Source organism: Syzygium oleosum, unplaced genomic scaffold, assembly GCF_021117445.2.
Source record: "Syzygium oleosum isolate NSW1041296 unplaced genomic scaffold, Sole_v2.1 Sole_v2.37, whole genome shotgun sequence".
NCBI lineage: Eukaryota > Viridiplantae > Streptophyta > Magnoliopsida > Myrtales > Myrtaceae > Syzygium > Syzygium oleosum.
The window spans coordinates 853,052-871,781 of record NW_026607521.1 but is presented as its reverse complement, the minus strand read 5'-3'; the positions used below and the strand labels follow the sequence as shown (position 1 = coordinate 871,781).

General features: G+C 38.8%; 3 protein-coding genes across 6 annotated transcripts in view; all 3 read left to right on the top strand.

Moving 5' to 3' along the window:
* Positions 1-18,730, top strand: part of LOC115688599 (probable transcription factor PosF21) — a 59,391-nt gene that overhangs the window by 2,886 nt on the left and 37,775 nt on the right. The gene's annotated exons all lie outside the window — the stretch shown is intronic.
* Positions 44-8,117, top strand: LOC115688618 (calreticulin-3-like). Its single transcript, XM_030614504.2, has 14 exons — positions 44-235; positions 991-1,098; positions 1,796-1,988; positions 2,927-3,185; positions 3,444-3,500; positions 3,584-3,631; positions 3,886-3,972; positions 4,049-4,106; positions 5,435-5,502; positions 5,857-5,952; positions 6,022-6,078; positions 6,167-6,220; positions 7,333-7,365; positions 7,846-8,117. Exons 1-14 carry the CDS (start codon positions 151-153, stop codon positions 7,855-7,857), a joined length of 1,215 nt encoding a protein of 404 aa, XP_030470364.1. The 5' UTR covers positions 44-150; the 3' UTR covers positions 7,858-8,117.
* Positions 10,854-17,258, top strand: LOC115688619 (hydroxyacylglutathione hydrolase 2, mitochondrial). 4 transcript variants are annotated; one of them, XR_008814973.1, is made up of 9 exons: positions 10,854-11,011; positions 11,764-11,946; positions 13,069-13,272; positions 14,234-14,357; positions 14,853-14,953; positions 15,706-15,780; positions 15,865-15,963; positions 16,622-16,794; positions 16,948-17,173. XR_008814973.1 is itself a non-coding variant. In XM_056305316.1 (9 exons), the coding sequence occupies exons 1-8, from the start codon at positions 10,958-10,960 to the stop codon at positions 16,616-16,618; spliced, it is 882 nt and encodes a 293-aa protein (XP_056161291.1). In that variant the 5' UTR covers positions 10,854-10,957; the 3' UTR covers positions 16,619-16,621; positions 16,948-17,173. The 4 variants fall into 4 exon arrangements, 3 of the variants coding, with proteins under 3 accessions (XP_056161291.1, XP_056161289.1, XP_030470365.2); XM_056305316.1 differs by lacking the exon at positions 16,622-16,794 and adding an exon at positions 16,577-16,621; XM_056305314.1 differs by lacking the exon at positions 16,622-16,794 and adding an exon at positions 16,558-16,621.

Here is an 18,730-nt window from a genome sequence, read left to right as displayed (position 1 = left end):
CCGTCGAAGGCGCAACCCAAAGGCCACTCTCAACTGTCTGAACGAGCTGAGATTCCTGCACAGTGAACGAAGAAGAAGAAGAAGATGATGAGAGTATAAAAAGGAGCGAGCGCGCTTTGCTCGGAGAAGAGAAGCTCGTTCGAGGCGCTCATGGAGTCGCAACTTCTTCTTCTGCTGCTGCTCTCCCTCTCCGGCTTCGCTCTCGCGGAGATCTTCTTCGAAGAGCGTTTCGAAGGTAAGCTCTGTCGAATCGCTCGCACCGAATCCAAGCCATCGCGCAGCGATCGTGTCCGACGCACGGCTTTCGTTTTGTTCTCTGCTTGATTTCAGCCCATGGTTTTGGTCGGTCGGTTTGGTTAACTAATGTTGGGCGAGTGTGCTTGGAGTAGCGAGGAAACAGTGTCGTATGAGGGATCGATTGTTGTCTATTGTCGGGAGATGTGTCGGAGGATCGACCTTAACTTGGTGGAGTGAATTCGAGTTCCTTTGGTATTCGCGCAAAAGTTAGAATCCCGACTAATGGCCTTCTTGGTAGAATTCCGTTGGACAGGAAAGAAAATATTTCATTCGGAAAGTGTTGATTCTCACCGAAGAGTAAATGGTTGTTCGAGATAAGATGTCGATCATCGCGAGGAGACACCGGGAGAGATCATGGATTAATCCTCACAGAATTCATGCTCTCATCTCGTATAGAAAAAAACTTGAGGTCCTTTAGCTTTTTGTGTCAAGTTTAAAAGCGAATAGAAAGTGTATGTGGTTGCGAGGGCACTTACTGTTTTGGTGTTTTAGTGCTGAAATATCATGTTGGTCTAGTCGTGATGGTGACTCTCTGGTCGCATCTGTTGCAATTTTGGGATTCAAGTCTCTTCCTTAGTATTTACGATCAAGCAGAAGCTTTGGGGGTGGTGCCAGTTTGTGTCCAAGTGTCTTCATGTGCTCTTCTTTATTTTAAGGTTGTTGTTGACATTTTCATTTGATCCTTTTTGAAAGATGGGTGGAAAGATCGCTGGGTGTTGTCTGACTGGAAGCGGGCTGAAGGGAAGGCAGGTACGTTTAAGTATACAGCTGGGAAATGGTCCGGAGATCCTGATGATAAAGGTAAAGTATTAATCTATCTTCTACAGAATTATTTAGCTTTAGTTCACCAGACAAAAAGGAAATAGATGCATATAATTCAGTAGGATCTGGATAACTAGATGTGTTTTGCTTACTAACTTGTTTCGATGTCTGTGAGATGTTCTTTCCATCTTTCTTCCTGTCAGTAAAGGGTACAAGCTTATGTTTTTGTTAGAGTTCCCAACCCCCTACCCACACCCTGCGGCTGTGAAAAAAATTACTAAAAACATGATTGTTATGTTCGATGGAATGTAAAAGTCATAGAGAGCACATGCTTACATGCCCATGAGGGATGATTGCAAGTTACTGTGTGCAATCCATGCGTGCAGTTCATGTTAACTGCTAGTCTGTATTCGTGCAATGCATGCCATTAACTAGTATGCATCCTTTTGAATCTGCATCTAGATAGTCCCATCCACGCCCACAACCTCAACAGATCTTTCTACATCTCCTTTTACTAAATTTGTTGATCCATACTTTTCACTGGAACCCATTAATGTAGTGTAGATCATGCAGACTGTCTTGTCAAGGGCTTGAATTAAATTATACTTGAAACAGCTCTTCCTTCCGGAATTACCATTTTTCCCATTGCTACGCTTCATTGAACTCCTTTTGCTGTAACTCTCAGTTAAATCTTTCTCATGATATCGTCCTTTTGACGATCTGGTTCTGCTGGTAGGTATCCAGACTTATAATGATGCAAAGCATTATGCAATATCGGCAAAGATACCCGAATTCAGCAACAAAGATCGGACTCTAGTCGTCCAATATTCAATTAGGCTTGAACAGGACATTGAATGCGGGGGTGGTTACATCAAGCTTCTATCTGGTTATGTCAATCAGAAGAAATTTGGTGGCGATACTCCATATAGGTTCGTAGTTAATTATCCTCGTAGTTCCACTTTCTGTTACGTCTATTTATCAATGTCCTTGAGGAAGGGTGTTGAAGGAGCACAAATTCATTTGATTGCCTTTAAGTGTCCCACTTTCTGACTTTGACTATAAGCATTTGTCTCAATGGTCAAAGAGTCTATTTCTTGGATGAGTCGCTGCAATCTGTTTAATAAAGTACTTGTTTGTTGACTAATAAAATTCATTTTCAATCTTCAAATTAAACAGATTTGATCAGACTTGATTTCTCTCACCCTGCTTGAACTAGAATTAATTGAACCAAAAGGATCCATGTTTGGTTGAAAAGCTACAATTAGGACTCATACTCCTCTTAAAGGAATGAACGTTCGGTGCCTTTGTGGTGATCTTTTGGAAAACAGTCCTTCACTTGCCCTAAAGCTGAGCTCTTGTGTGGCATTATAGCAGTAACGAATAGTTGCTACTCTTCCAGAAGAAACATAAAACTCTCTATTATTAACTTCCTTGAGGTAAAATTTCTTCTAAAGTGAAGAAACTCAAACAACAGAAGTCTTTTATGTTTATATAATCTTGTAGCTTTTCCTTGTAATTCTAGGGTGAGATGAAAACTGAAACTAAATGCTAGACAGAAGCTGTGCAATTGAAATGGTTTATAATTGCCCAGTTATTTTCTCCCATAGGCTTTACTGCTCTTGTATGCTTTTCTGGAATAAATGTTGTTCCTAGTTACACTCTTGATGTAGTTCTCTTAGACCCACTATCTATCGAGTGGGTTATCACTAATCATTTGAAGTACAGAAATTTCTTTTGTTTTTTTATTCTAAAAGTTTGTTTCACCCTGTCATTTATCTGCTCTAAATATACCTAATCTGAATTTGTAATTCATTAGTAGTTAACTATTCCTAAGCTGCATGTATTAAGATCGACATTCTCCTTGCAGTTTTATGTTTGGGCCAGATATATGTGGCACACAGACGAAGAAGATTCATCTAATACTTTCCTACCAAGGGCAGACTTATCCAATCAAAAAGGACCTGCAATGTGAGACTGACAAGTTGACTCATTTCTACACATTTATACTTAGGCCAGATGCTTCATACAGTCTATTGGTTGATAATCGCGAGAGAGAAACAGGAAGTTTGTATACAGATTGGGATATCCTTCCCCCGCCGAAAATTAAGGATGTGAAAGCGAAAAAGGTATTATCGCTGCTGTAGACGCGGCTAGAGATTTGTTTAAAACACCCTTTTGTTTGACGCTGAACATCAATTTGTGCTGGTAACTGATTTATAATTTTAGGACCAGTTCTTCTTATTATCGCGCATGCCAATCAACAAGCAATGTTGATGATGTCATGATATATGTCATGCTTTATATGGTTGACTTGGTCTTTAATTATTTATTATGTTCCTGCATTGCTACCCATGATAACATTCATAACTCATCCATCCATACAGCCGGCAGACTGGGATGAAAGGGAATACATCGATGACCCTAATGGTGTCAAACCAGAGGTAGAAATTCTGCTCTAAATCAGTTGGAGTACCTGTTGAGATCATTAGATTGGACATTTTCCTCATATGTTTGAATATTGCAGGGATACGATTCAATTCCTAAGGAGATTCCAGATCCAAAAGTTAAAAAGGTAGTTGCTCAGCAAAATCGTTTTGTCATGTCTACTTCACATCATAAACTAATGCAGCTTGCTTGTACAGATTCTAGATTGAATATGACATCCTAATGTTTATTCTTTGTTTTTCTATTCCTTTTCCAGTACTTCTCCACTGGCATAAAATGCATTTATGTTGGAATGACTGTACATTTCTTCTAGATGTAATATGTAGAGTTATTCCTTCTTTTTGAAATGCTGATTTCTGGAGCCACTTTATGTTACTGTAGCCCGTTGACTGGGATGAGGAAGATGATGGCATATGGAGGCCACCTAAAATCCCAAATCCTGCATATAAAGGACCATGGAAAAGAAAGGTGCTTAAGTTTATAATTGGAGATTTAGTCCCTTTCTGCTTTTTTCAAACTTATAATACTTATTTCTCAACTGCAGAAAGTCAAAAATCCTAACTACAAGGGTAAATGGAAGACTCCTTGGATAGATAACCCAGGTATCTTCCTTTTTTGGCTATAAATTATTGCCGGCTTGGTCCATTTGTCTCTGAAAATCTAAATCTAGAAGAGACAGGAGAATGTCAGCAAGTATTAGATAATCATAAACAGCCACATAAACATTGGATCCTGCTAGTCATATTGTGGATATTCTTTCTACCTTTCTATAATATGTATGTCTCATTTATGGATCCTAATTTGAGAACTATGTGCTGAGCATAGTTCTAAATCCCACCCCTATCGCGGCAATAGCGTTTGTCGCGGGCACTATTGCAGCTGTAGCGCACCCTACTAATTCGAACGAAAAAGGAAAGAGAAAATTATGAAGAAGAAAAGAGAGGAGGAAGACAAGAAGAGAGAGAGAGAGAGAGAGAGAGAGAGAGGAAACTTTCAAGCCTTGTGTCCATCTAATTTTAACACTTCCTTTTCCACTCTACTTCTCTCAGTCAACTTAAAATGTAGAAGAAGTTCTTTCCTTCGATTTGAACTTATTTTACGAATAATCAAAAACCCAAAGGGTCAAGTCATCAACCCATCTCATTTGAAGTTGAAATTCGAGAAAAAAAAGCATTGATTGTCTCAAATTAAAGCAAATCAGTTCAATTACTATGTAAAAAAGTTGAACATGCTCAAAGATTTGTCTAGCCTAATTAATATTTGACATATAAAGTTTCAAATCCATATAATTCAACTTTTTTGCACTCTTATATGCTTTGAAGAACACTCTAATGCTCCTATAAATCACAAATATAGTTATATTAAAGCTACAAAAGTTAATTTTTGCTTCTATGATAATTGTGCTGACATTATGAAAATTCACGCTCTCTATGACCGCAATTCGATATTTGGCGGCCGCTATGCCTGCATCTACAACTATCGCAGCACGACTGCGAGCGAAATTTAAAACCTTAGTTTTGAGTATCTTCTGTTTGGGTCAACTTCTAAGCTATTATTATATGAACGGCCAAATACATGGATATTTCTAGTCCATGTAGCCTTATCTTCTATAATAGAGGACACAATTGAGCCATGACATTTATTTTTGGTTCTATATATCGTGATCCTCTGTTGTTTACTGATCCGATATTTGGCGGCCGCTATGCCTGCATCCACTACTATCGCAGCACGACCAAGACCGCAATTTAAAACCTCGGTTTTGAGTATCTCGTGTTTTGGGTCAACATCTCAGCTATTATTATACGAACGGTCAAAATCATGGATATTTCTAGTCCATGTAGCTTTATCTTCTATAATAGAGGACACAATTAAGCCATAACATATATTTTTGGTTCTATGTATCGTGATTCTCTGTTGTTTACTGCTGCAGAGTTTGAAGATGATCCCGACCTTTATGTAATGAGGCCAATCAAGTATGTGGGAATAGAAGTTTGGCAGGTAAACATGGCTACTTACCTTGACTGGTTTTGTTGTGCTCTTTATCATCTCATAGCATATAATTGAGTCCAACAATTAACCTTTGCAATAATTCTGCAAATCGAGTTTGCTGTTGAGGGTAGGAGAAAATTTGGCTGTATATATGTGTTGGTGAATTTGCTGTAGAGCTGCTGTCCAGGTTGCTGCATGTATCTTCTTTCATTTAACAGACAATGTATCTGTGCTTTCTGAATCTATGTTATGTCCAAGATCAAGTTCCAAGATCTTGGATTTGGAATAATTGAATGTGAAGTCACCTATTAAATCAACCTTTATTGGACATCATCAGAGATTGACCAATCCATTTCCTTGCAGGTGAAGGCTGGTTCTGTTTATGATAATATATTGGTCTGCGATGACCCACAGTATGCAAAGCAAGTTGTAGAAGATCATTTTGAAAGGAACAGAGAGGTGAGCTGTTGATCTTTCTTGACTCTGGCGTTGTGTAGCTCTATAAATTGACTTATTTCTCTATTCCAGGCTGAGAAGGATGCCTTTGAGGAAGCTGAGAAAGTGAGGAGAGCTCGGGAAGAAGAGGTGGCATCTGTACTAGGCTTTATCATCTGAGAGGAAAACTTTACTAAAGTTTAGGCCGCATGTTTCTAATATCGATCATTACTTGCAGGAAGGTGAAAAGAAGAAGAAAGGAAGGGATAGACGTGGGAGGCACTCTAGACGGGTATTAGTCATGTTAATTGTCTCATTCGCTTTAATATTTTGGTAAAAGATCATTAAGCTTGAGAAATGCCAATCTATACATCTTCCCGTGGTTTCTTGTACTTTAAGCAATGAAGTTTACTTTTATGGTCTGCAACTATTGGAGGATTTTTTACCAAAAAAAAAATATTGAAGGATGGGTTCATGTGGACAAGGGTGAGTTACCCCTTTAGCAACATATTCGAATTGTGCATCTGTTAACTAGTCGGTGTTAATCTCTGTTTTCCTGATCTAATGTGCAATTGAGCCTCAATTAATTTTGAATGCTTCAGAAACTGAAAGTCTATTTATGAACAGATTAATGATGTTAGGAACAGTAAATGTTAAACTACTTCATGTAACAGTTTAAATTTTTAGATATGTTGTGAATGATTTCTCAATTTCTTCATGGCATTAGAGCCACCGAGACCCTTCTCTTGCAGTCTCAAAAATCTCATCTCTGTAAATTAAGTGCTTTAGATTATATAGGCTTCTGAAATCCAAAGATGTGAAGCTCTTTGGGCAAATAGAAGAGGAGGCATATTTTGATGTTCATTCAGATCCTGTGTAAGTCAGGTCTGTCTGATCGATAGAAAAGAAAGCTTAAATTCCCATCCTTGAATAAATTAGGTAGATTTCTTTTTTTTCATGGAGGATACCATTCATCGAATGTTGTCTCAACCTTGTAATATGGAACAAGTTATTTCTATGTTTGCCTTAGGAAAGGTTTTTTTCTCCTCTCGGAAAAGGTTATGGGCACTGAATGTTGCTCAACATGGGATGCCCTAATTTCTGGGGGCAAGCATCTGATGAGAAAATAAAACCTGAATATATTCTAAAGTTCTGGGGATAAGGAAAGATATCCGTTTGTCCGATCCAAAAGTGGAACCCTGACGACCAAGGACAATCAATTAGAAGGAAAAAATAGAAGACTAACGCATATCTCCATGTACTGCATGAAAGCTGTGCCTGTATAATGTTCCTACTATTTGTTTAATATTGGAAGGAGCAGAGATGCTTTGAGATTTGAACCATTTACTTGGAAGTTGCGGCTATTTTCGTTTGGGATCTGATCTGATTATTTTCCTTTTGCAGCATGACCCACATGATTATCTGGATGATTACCATGTAAGCTTCGCTCTCCTTCCAACTACTCTCCTTTGCTGTTCTCAAAATCATAATTTGCATTGTAGGAGTCAATCGCTAATTAGCCTAATCACGGTAGTACTGTCGTATAATGTGAATACCAAATACTGAGTTCAACAGGACCAAGCAACAGCTTGGGTTGCCTGTGGTCCATTCGTGAGGAGCACTAAATCCTATAAGTTTTAGCCGTTCTATTTATATTGAGCAGATAGCTCAGTTTGGGCTATCCACTTTGTGCTGTTGAAATTGGGATTTTATTCCGTGCTCCGGCGTCTGGGGTTCAAAATCCTGGATGCTCATAAGCCACTTTACCATGCAAAAGAAACAGGGGGAAAAAAAACGGAGAAAAAAAAGAATGGTGATGACTGAGTTGCACACTTGAGTCTTTCACAGTTTCTCTGCTACGAACAAAATGCGTTCAGCATTCATGAATGATGCTTTTGCCCCTGTTGTGGATTGCAGGACGAGCTGTGACGACGTGCAGGCTTCCTCAATTCTTTATGCACTTCTAAAAGAGATGAGAGATCTTTTCGTGCTGAAACAGCTTATGGGTATATATCCAGTCCTTGATGTGAGAAGCTACAACAAACGAGAAGGTTAATTTACCTGTTCTCTGTTTGTGCTATAGATTACGTTTGAGGAGGACAATTGCTTACATTTTCAAGTATGGATCCTTAAAAGAAATCCTGTCATAGTTTCGGCTTAAATATGAAGGTCGTTAGAGCCTTGTACTATGAAGTTCTTTCTTCATTAACTACATATGATTCTTCTGGGTGGCTGCTATGGTTACTAAAGAAATTCGAGTTGTGTTTCCTTCTTAACGTTCGATCTTTTGAGTATTGTGTCAAAATCTGCTGCTTTAGAAACTTTAAAACTGTTCATCGATTTGCTGCTATCTGTGCTAAAGTCTTAGGTTAAGTAGTCCTTGTACTCTTGCTCAACATCATCCGTTCACTTCCCCTTTTTGTTTAATATGGTGGGGCTACCTTTTAGAAAATGTCACCCTTCGTCCTCGAGTCATTTCAAATTGCTGAACCAAATGCACCCTCTCTCTTACGCGACCACCCACAGATACATGGCTAAGACTCGAGAGCGCTCGCCGCCGCCACCCCTTCGCGGTGGTTGCAGGCCTAGATGTCACCGTGCAGTTTGCAGTCTCTCTCTGAGTTTTTATAGGTAAACTGGCACAAATGGTCCTTTCATTCTTACTCAAAAATCAAGATTGTTCCTCTACTGTTCTCTTTATACCAAAATCATCCTTATCAAAATGGTTCACAACTAGTCCTTCTCTTAAAATGCTTCATATGAATGATGAGGTGGGCGCCTTAAAATTGGGCTGGATATCAAGATGCACATGTGATAATATAATCTACTTAAATTTCTTATGTAGCGTCAAGCAAGCGTCACATAGTTATAATAAATATTTTTTATAAAAATAATTGCCGAGCAAAACAAACAAGAACAGAGAGCCTGAAGGCCATTTCACTACCGCGGCCGCCGCCTCGCACCTCGGCGGCAGTCATTGTGTTAGAGGCGTGCGACCACCTCACAATAGTTGCTTGGGGGGCAGCACTTAGCGGCGGCGGTCGCCTCCGGGTCTTAGATATGCGAAAGAGGGAACGGACGACTCTCGGGGCGAACCCCCCGAGGCGGCGGCGGCGACAACGACGAACGAGGCAACATATCTAAAATTGGACAATCTTAAAAGGTAAATGGACCGCCTTAAATCAAAAAAGAAAAAAATAATGACGAAACGACGATTTTGAATCTTGAGAAAAAAAAAAAACATAAGGATCATCATCCGTGACATTATACGAAAAGTTAACCACGATCAGTCATAAATACGGTTTAACAAACTGATCTATATCGATAGATGTTCATCTTTTTTTACCGCGACGCTTTTAGAGCCTATAGCAAACGGTCATATAACCACAACGCCTTAATCGTGCAACAATGACTCTGTAGTTTGTACCAAACGGACATAAAATAATCGCGTATAGCGTGGTATATTCTTGTATATCCTTTTATTGTTGTGGTACGGAAATTATGGAAAAAGGATATTCAATGGACTATCTTTAAACAAATTTATTGTGGACGATTTTTCCTATTAGCATTTTAAAAAAATCGGGTTTATTTTATGTGGTGGAATGTGGGGTTGAGTGCGACGAGGTCGTGTTTCTCTACTGTAGAAAAATAAAATGCGAGAGAAAAGAAATAAAATAAAAATAAAGAGGGCACGTGCGTGTCAACGTGGCTCGAGGAGCATCTTCGAAAAGAATATAATAAAGTCGGGCCAGCATATTTTGTTTTCCCTATTCTAATTTTTAAGCGTCTTTGAACCAGAAAAAAAGCCATTACATCTGGATCCCATTCCACCATAAAAAATAAATTAATTTTGCAAATTTTAAAATTTAGTGGTCGCTGATCGATGAGCGAATTTTGTGATATTTATAATTTCTTTTATATTTATTGGTGACATTAAGAACCCAAACATCGATTTAGAGTACTGACCAGTTAAATAAAGGTCGAATTTTCAACTTTTTTAAGAGCTCAAATGCAAATAATTTTTCATTTTACGGTAGGGACGAAAACCGAGTCGAGCTATTCATATGCCTACAACTCAGGGTCGGCTCAATAGCTGCTCGAGATCGACTCGCCTGATTTCGAGCCGAGCTTGAATTCGACTCACTCAAGCATCTTCTTCGAGTCGAACTTGTCACTACTGAACTTGATACACTCCTAAGTTAATTTTTTTAATATTCAAGAACATTTTACGATTACAAAAATAGATATACCTAAACTCGAGGTCGAATTTCTATTTAAACGTTTATCGTAATTAGGTCGGGCTCTAAGATCTTAATGTTTTAGTTCAGAAGGAAGAATCATTGCTTGACCGAGCTCGAGCCTCGAACATGTAAGGACTCGAGTCGAGGGTCATTGAGCTTGAATTCAACAATGCACAAACTTGGCTCAGCTCAGCTCGACTACACGGTAGAATTTCGTTAAAAAAAAAGTTTATTGACAATAAACACGAGCCGCTTTTTTTTAATTAATTAATTAATTAACTAGAGAGAGTTTTCAATTTTGCAGATCTTATTATTATTAGGGAAAATGACACAAATAGTCCCTGAAATTTGCCTCAACGTGCAATTTGGTCTCTGAACTTTTAATTTGTTCAATGAAGTCCCTGAACTTTAGGCTAATTTTCAATGTGGTCCCCGAACTTTTAATTCGTTCAATGTTATCCCTAAATTTTTGGTACATATTCAATTCTGTTCTTGAAATATATGAAAATATTTAATCTAGTCTGAGCTAAAATTTAAATATTATTTGTATCATTATTCCTTATTATTATTATCATCATTTATTATTTTATAATTTTGATAACAACGAATGAATGAAGCACCCGAGCAAGTTGCCAACTGCCATAAAAGAAGAAAAGCGCCAGCCCACACACACTGCCTCCCTCTCTCTCTCTCCACCAAGCAGTCCTGTCACTCTTTTCTCTCTTTCTGGAGCGAGGAGGAGGAGGAGGAGGAGGAGGAGGAGGATTTGGCGAAGAAGGAAGAAAGCGATGCAGACGATCTCCAAAGCTTCCTGCACCATGGCTTCCTTCCCTTGTTCTAGGGTTAGGGTTTCTCCCTCTCCCCCTCTCTTTAAGTCCACATGATTCGATTTCGAGTGCGCCATGCGCGCATTTCCTTGGCCGAATCGTGTTCCGCACGGTGACTCGGATCGCACCGGCGAATATGATATTATTACTTTTGGTTCGCTAGTGTTTGATCGCTGCACGTTTGTTCGGTAGCAAATCTGGGTCCTTAATGGATGGAGGAAGGTCTAGTGCCGGAGTGAGCTTTTTTGTCCCGTTTGTTTTTCTTCCGCTCTGCTGTGGCGCTTTGGCCTTTCTCAAGTGACTGGTTCCGATTTCGGCTATGCTTTCGTCTGCTGTCGTGTCGCCGTGTCCTGATCGAAGGATGATTCCTTGTCCTCCTTGTCTTGTTTGGCAATGCGTGACCGCGACTCTGCTGTAGAGACACTGATCGCGGAACTTGCGTTTTTTTCTTTTACTTGGGCATTAGCTTGGGTCTCCCGTATCGTTTGATCCGGCGCTAAGTTGAGTACCTTTTTGACTGTGATCTCGTGTCCTGAATCTTCAGTTGGGTTCTTGATCTTCTTCACAAGCTATGTCTGTTTACGTTGCTGCCCTCTTGGAGGCGGTGTTTACTGGGTAAACGGTTGTGATTGATTGTCACTGTGCTTGTCTATTGCTATATCTTGCCCTCTCTCTTAGTTGACTTGGTGCTTTCGGGTCCCTTCTCGAGCTATATTTGCCAACCTTTTCTTGTAAAAATCTTCATAATCTTGCTTTGTTTAATTCAGGTGAAGAGCGGGCTATGCGTGTGGCCAGGCATGAAACAGCTTTGTTTGAGGAAAGGACTTCCGTATGGGTTGTTGCGTTTCCTGTCTATTCCTTTCAAGACCTTGTGGGGTGCCAGTAGATCTCTCAAAGTTACTCAATTTTGCACCGTGTATAACATGTCCTCCTCTTTACAGATTGAATTGGTGAGTCTCGCCTGGGTTACATCAGGCAGACAGGCGTACTGTCGCATTCTTTCTATTTAGCTTCTTATTTTTTTTTTGGTAAAGTTTTTAAATTTTTTTTTGGTGAAGTATTTAGCTTCTTATTTTGTTATGTACAGTCTTAATAACCGATAGAAATGCAAATAATTACAACGTGAATTTGCTATTTCTTCTGAATTTTATTCTGAGCTGTGAATTATGTAGTACAGAGAATGGTCAGATAATGATGCTTGGATAGTGAAGGCTTTGTTTGTGGAGACGCTTATATGCTTCTCGGAGTTGAAATTATTGTCGGAGACTTATCCTACGTAAATCCTTGAATTGATGCTGGAATTTTCCTCAGTGAAATAGAATTGCTCAATAGTTATGGAGAAAATTAGGAACCCATGCAATGGAAAAGAACTTACGTGGCCTGGGTAAAGATAATTGACAAATTAGAAAGAGTAGATTCTAAATGGAAAAGAACTTACGTGGCCTGGGTAAAGATAATTGACAACTTAGAAAGAGTAGATTCTAAAGGGTCTGCTTCCATCTAATGTTGCTGCATATTGCTAAGGAAGAGATATTTTTGTTGTCCCTACTGTTTTTAGTTGTTTTTGTTTTTTATTCAGTGGATGTTGTCCACTGCGTATGATTGTGTCGATGTCATTAACTTAGTAAAATATGGAAGATGGATGACAGCATGGATGATTGGGTCTTGTTGGAATAGTTGTTGAGTGCAACTTCATGGAAGATGTTGAAGTTACTTCCGTTGTTCTATTCATCCCTGTTGTGCGGCAATAACTTTATAATCATCAAAAGGTGACTAGTGGCTTCGTTGTTTATCGTTCTAAGTCAGATTACTACTTTAAACGCTCCTGGATAATCATATCTAATCATATGTCCTTTTCCCATGACGTGATTTTAAATCATACCTTTGGGTACATTTACAGATGCTTATTTTTCTGGTACATTCCAAAGTATGTTAATTAAAAGTATCCAGTAGAATTTTTTGTGTGTCTACTTTTTTAGTTTTCACTAGCGTTTGGTGTATCTGTTCGGTCAATCAGAAATTTCATTTGTACTTTGTTGCGTGGATACATAATTCTTTGCACCTTTCCATAGGTACCATGTCTCACGGACAACTACGCATATCTTTTACATGACGTGGATACTGGGACAGTTGGAGTGGTTGATCCTTCTGAATCTCGACCTATAATTGATGCTCTGAGTAGGAAAAACCGAAATCTCACCTACATATTAAATACCCATCATCATTTTGATCACACTGGAGGCAACGTGGAGCTAAAAGCAAGGTACGGTGCTAAGGTATGATGCATCATCTTGTTAATTAACTACATTTACTGCTACTCTTCTTCTAAACTTTTTAGATATACATGGGAAAAAGTCAAGGATGGAATGTGTGTGCAAGAAGCTTTTTTCTGTTATGTGTATATATTTTTATTAGAATGATATGAAAACCTGATCTCTCAAGTTACTTAGCTGAATCTTTATTCCATGCATTTGTTTTTATTCTGACCAAGGGGTTTAGCCAATGTCAAGTTGGAGCATAATGAATTAAGTTACACTTAAGCAATCATAAATACGCATGTTCTCTATAGAGAGAGAATAGTTTTTGAGAACTTTTAACATATGATGAGACTTATAGTGGATGCACTTATAAATTGCTCTTCTTGCAGGACTAGATCCATTATGGGTTTGTAATTGACACTTTCTGAGGAAAGAAAATTACATCATAGTGCGACCTGCTGCCTGAAGTAGCTTACTGCTGGATTCTTTTATTTAGATTGGATTGGATGTTCTGGTTGAGATTGCCTAGTTTTGCACGGTCAACAACTTGTTTTCTGGTCATGCTGATGCAGCACTGTGTTTTTCGTGTTATATAGCCTCCTAAAAACATGGCTGAAGCTAGTATTGGCTTTGTCCTTTCTAGAGTCAACGAGCTATTTGCTCTTATACATCATAATGGGAATAAGAAACACACAAAATTAGTCTCCCTACTTCTAAAAATTTACTCGAGGTAGATTAGGACGTTTCTTAATCTGCAGACAATATATTTGGTTGTTTCATAATGTAAAGATTTAGGATTTGACAATTGAAACTTATAATCATTCGATACCTTTCTTAAGCTTCAGTGTCTGCAATTTGTGTTCTCTGTGCCCTTTCCAAGCACTGAAGAAGATTTTTTTTGTTCTACCAAAGTCCTGCTCAAGCATTTTTTGCAGTTCGCAATTTCTGCATTAGCTCATAATACCTTCAACTCTTATAGGTGATTGGTTCAGGAATAGACAGGGACAGAATACCTGGCATAGATATAGCCCTCAAAGATGGGGATAAATGGATGTTCGCTGGACATGAGGTGCTTGTGATTGAAACTCCAGGACACACTCGAGGTTGGGTTCTCCTTATTTATTTCGAGAAACTTTGGCTGTTAGTCTCTGAGTGGTGGAATCAGATTTCTTTAAATTAGCTCTTTATATTTATCAGGCAATATGGCTCACACAAAGTCGTATGGACACCTATACAGTTGTGGTTTTCATTTGCTCTTTAAGCCATAACACTCCTCTAATTTGCTTGAGACTTTTGCGATTGGTGCATGCCATACTTTGTTGGTTTTGCCTACTTTTACAAGATCTGCACTAAATTTTTAGTATCTATGGAGGATATGATTCCCCCAAGGGATGCCTGTTTTGGGAGATTCATACATGACTCACATGACTGTGCAATGAACATAGCTTTCTATCCAATTACTTTTGCTTCGTTTAGAGGCTTTTGACGGAAATTGGTCTAGTATGTTATTTATGGATATTTCATTAGCATCAGATTGCACGAGTATTTTTGGCCTCTTCTCCCTCTTTCTAATGCATCAAATTGATTTTGTGTGGCAGGCCACATTAGTTTTTATTTTCCTGGATCTGGAGTAATTTTCACTGGAGATACATTGTTTAGCTTATCGTGTGGCAAGCTCTTTGAAGGGACTCCTGAACAGGTTATTTGTGCTTGCAATAATATATATTTTTTCTTTTTTTGCGGCTTTAGATATTGAAAATGATGTTATGTGGGACAAATACCGAGGAAAATATAGAAATGACTGTTTGAGGAACGGTAGAAATCGTGATGGTTAACTTCTGGAAGTATGGGAATTAAATGTTTAACTTTTCTCTTGTCCTATTGTCAAATATGTAGTAGTTAAGTTAGGTAGTAGATAAGTTTTCGTTTGTTGCTATGACTGATAGATATTCTAATTCAACTAGTGATGTGTCCAGAAGTTAGAGAACTTGGTTATGTTTGGTTCTGTTGAAGGAGAAGGACAAGTTATGGCCAGGAAAAAAAAAAGAACTACCAGTTTAGAGGGAAATGCCTCTTCGCATAGGCAGGAACAAAGCATTTTGCGCCGAATCCCCTGTTCTGTTACTGTTTCCTTTTGATGGTGCTTTCCAGTTGTCTTAAGGAGAGACGAATTTAGCTCTTACATTTCTATTTAAAAACATTTTAGGACTGAGAGTCAACTTTCATTGAGTCTCACATCCAATATTGGTTTGGAACATCCATCTTTAGTGCTGGGAAGTATTGAATGTCTTTTTGTGACACTCACTTAAAATGGTGACTGTTCTCATACCAATAACTGTGCTTTTACCGCTTATCTCCTGCTTGTTCTGCTTTTGCTAATAGTCATTATTTTTTTGGGCCAGATTTGGCTAATAATCAGTGACAGATATGAACTTTTGATTTTTCTGGCAGATGGTTTCATCCCTCAAAAAGATCACGGCTTTGCCTGATGATACAAACATTTATTGTGGTCATGAATATACATTGGTTAGTTAAGTTATCTTCTTATGTTGTTAAGCCTTCCCAAGCTCAAATTTATGAAAGCTCTAATTGGGTGTCATTTCTTGGCAGAGTAATTCAAAGTTTGCACTGTCTATAGAACCCAACAATGAAGCGCTTAAAAATTATGCGGCCCAAGTTGCTCATCTTCGCAGCAAAGGCACAGCAACGGTACTTTTGGACCAGTTTTTATTTGGCATTAATAATTTTAACTTTGAAGAATTCATCGAACATTTTATTTATGGTGCAGTGACTACTGCTGACGGTTTTGGCCGAGTTTTCATATAGCAAGAGACTTATATTTTTTCAAAGCGTTGTGCATGTGATGTCCTAAAAATGAGCTCTTTATATTAATATGCAAAGCAACAGTGCCTTTTCCTTATAAAGGGCCATATATTTGATTTATAAAATCTTTTCTGGGTGATATGACTTCATGTTCGGTCGGTTGTAATTTTCCCGTGTTACCGATGAGGTGTTATAGCAATTTGAGGCCGCTGTACCTAGATGTTATATATTAGCAAATGGACCTATTAATGAGTGCCTTTAGGGCACTATCTCAGCTAACTATATATAGAGAAAGTTTGTAAAAGTCAAGATCGCGAAAATGAGTAACATGTCGTACGTGGAAACATGAAAAGCCCACTTTGTGTTCCCAAAGCACATTAAATGCAGTTTAGAATAATGCTTAGCAAGGCTATCTTGGTTTTTCTATTTTGCCCGTCTGATGGGCTTATGATAGTTTCTTCAATTAACTTAGTATTTTAGGTTGCTTCACCATGTTCAGGGACAAATACAGGAGAAAGAGTATTTATGTAGCCATATTTGACAGGTCAGCTCTGGTTTGCCTCCAATAAACTAATTCTCTGGACACTGAAAGATTCTCAGAGTGGGGAGATGCAGATCTTGAGACTGGCTTGTTTGGTTTTCTTACCTCGGTCAAACTTCTGAATTGCATGAGTTAATAACAATAGTTCCAGACCTTTTATTCAGATGCAATTATAGGTGCGCAGTAATTTATGATTATGCAGATTCTGTTTGAGTCAGATATCAATTTAAATCAAGATATATCTATGGGACAGTTTTCTTTGTTGGTGTGGTGGATATTACTGTTAGATGCTTTCGGTTTCTGTAATGTGACGATTTCTGGTTTTTCAGATCCCAACGACTTTGAAGACGGAGAAAATGTGTAATCCATTCCTTCGCACTTCGAGCATGGAGATTCGACAGTCGCTAAGTATTCCAGCCGCAGCAGATGATGCTGAGGCATTGCGAGTTATCAGGCAAGCAAAGGATAATTTTTGAGCTTGTCAATAGCTATTTCAGATTTTGTATAGAGGTGAGCTTGTGAATGCGTCTATAAGTGGTCGTTCATTCGACGATTGTAGTTCCGGTAACGTGAGATCTAATTACTGGATTGATTCTTCGAGCAATTGTTTGGTAAAAAGGCATATTGTTATTGTGAAGCATATACTCTCTTCTGCTTGAAAGTATCACAACACGTGCTTTCATGAATGTGCCGGATAAGAAGGCTGTCACACCGTGCCTCTCTGAACTGTGATTGCATCATGCACCATGTATATTGAAGATTGACCAGTGAGGTGATTTTGTCGAATCTCAGGGAGAGGCAGTGATCGACAGGCTTTTAATGAGCTTCAAAGTAACATGTTTTGCGATTGTGTGAACAATTAGGATTCGCTTCCTTAAGAGCTGTTGGGTTATGGGGTTCTGTTGAGTTGGTTGAGAATCTTCTCGCGGAGTTTGCATAGAAATGACCGAACTCAAATGGCCATCCCGGATTGGCAGTCATTTTTAGTTCGTTGATATTTGAGGAAAATAACATTTTTGCATCATGTAATAGAGGCATAATAAAACTTTCCTTATCTACGTAACGTGGTAACTTGTCATGCGAAAGATTGTCGGCCTTACTCGGAGAAGAGTATGAATAGTTTACTTAATGAATAACTCCGCGTAATTCCGTTGTCTCCATATTCAATTGATTTCTAGCAACTTCACCTTTCACAATCGCGCTTCCCGCTTAATATACACTTCATTGTAGCACGAAAGGGCGTTTCGCTTTCTATGCATATCATTGATATCCAAAGATTATCATGTATCAAGTGCATGCCGTGCGTGTGCTTCCAATGCTATTATTGGACAAAGAAGAGATGGAAAAAAAATGACTTTGTTGGGAGGATGTCAGTGTATGACCACACATCAGAGCTTGGGAATTCCCTAAGAAAAGCAAAGACGGGACGACACGGTTTGGTTGCGGCGGACTGAAGTGAGCACTTCACCTGCAATTTGATATTTGGGAAATTGTGAAACCCTTTAGTTGACGTATTTGTTTACCAAACTTACTTTACCACCTTCTTTTTGGGCATTCTTTATGGTGACCTAATGAAGCTTTCTCTCTCTCCCAACCAACACCACGTGTCTCCTTTCTCTGCTTTTCTTCCAAAGGACTGACGTCAGCTTCCGTGAAGTTGAGAGGCTCTTTTGATCTCCCCGTGCACTTCTTCAGTCTTAAGCATTCGCTGTTGTTTGGCTATTAATGGTCGGCTCACCAACTGTGCTGTAAAAGCATGCCGTCTTTTGGAATGAGCGGTACTGGGGAGTCAGACATCTCTTGAATCCTACGATTGGATACTTTGTCAAAGTTGGTAAGTTGAAGCCTATGTTTAGGAAAGAAGAGTAAGTGGGAGAAGGAGAAGTGGTGGAGATAACTTTTTTTTTTATCTTTTTCAATTTCCTATCCCACGTTTCTTTTTCCACCTATCCAGAAAGAAAGGCATTAGAGCTGATGGGATTTCGAAAAGGAAAGAACAGTCTTCTTTCGGACTTTTATTTCAGTCGCATCTTCCGACCAATTTGGTGTGATCCAATCCCTCATTTGCCTTCTCACATTATCGACTCGTTAGCACGTTCATTTTCGTAAGTG

Excerpts from the sequence above, each read along its gene's own strand:
- LOC115688619 (XM_030614505.2), top strand. The coding sequence starts at position 10,958 with ATGCAGACGATCTCCAAAGCTTCCTGCACCATGGCTTCCTTCCCTTGT. Across the intron at positions 11,947-13,068 it reads CCTCTTTACAGATTGAATTG|GTACCATGTCTCACGGACAA; the intron begins GTGAGTCTCGCC and ends ACCTTTCCATAG. Across the intron at positions 14,954-15,705 it reads TTGAAGGGACTCCTGAACAG|ATGGTTTCATCCCTCAAAAA; the intron begins GTTATTTGTGCT and ends TTTTTCTGGCAG.
- LOC115688618 (XM_030614504.2), top strand. The coding sequence starts at position 151 with ATGGAGTCGCAACTTCTTCTTCTGCTGCTGCTCTCCCTCTCCGGCTTC. Across the intron at positions 1,989-2,926 it reads GGTGGCGATACTCCATATAG|TTTTATGTTTGGGCCAGATA; the intron begins GTTCGTAGTTAA and ends TTCTCCTTGCAG. Across the intron at positions 3,973-4,048 it reads AAGGACCATGGAAAAGAAAG|AAAGTCAAAAATCCTAACTA; the intron begins GTGCTTAAGTTT and ends TCTCAACTGCAG.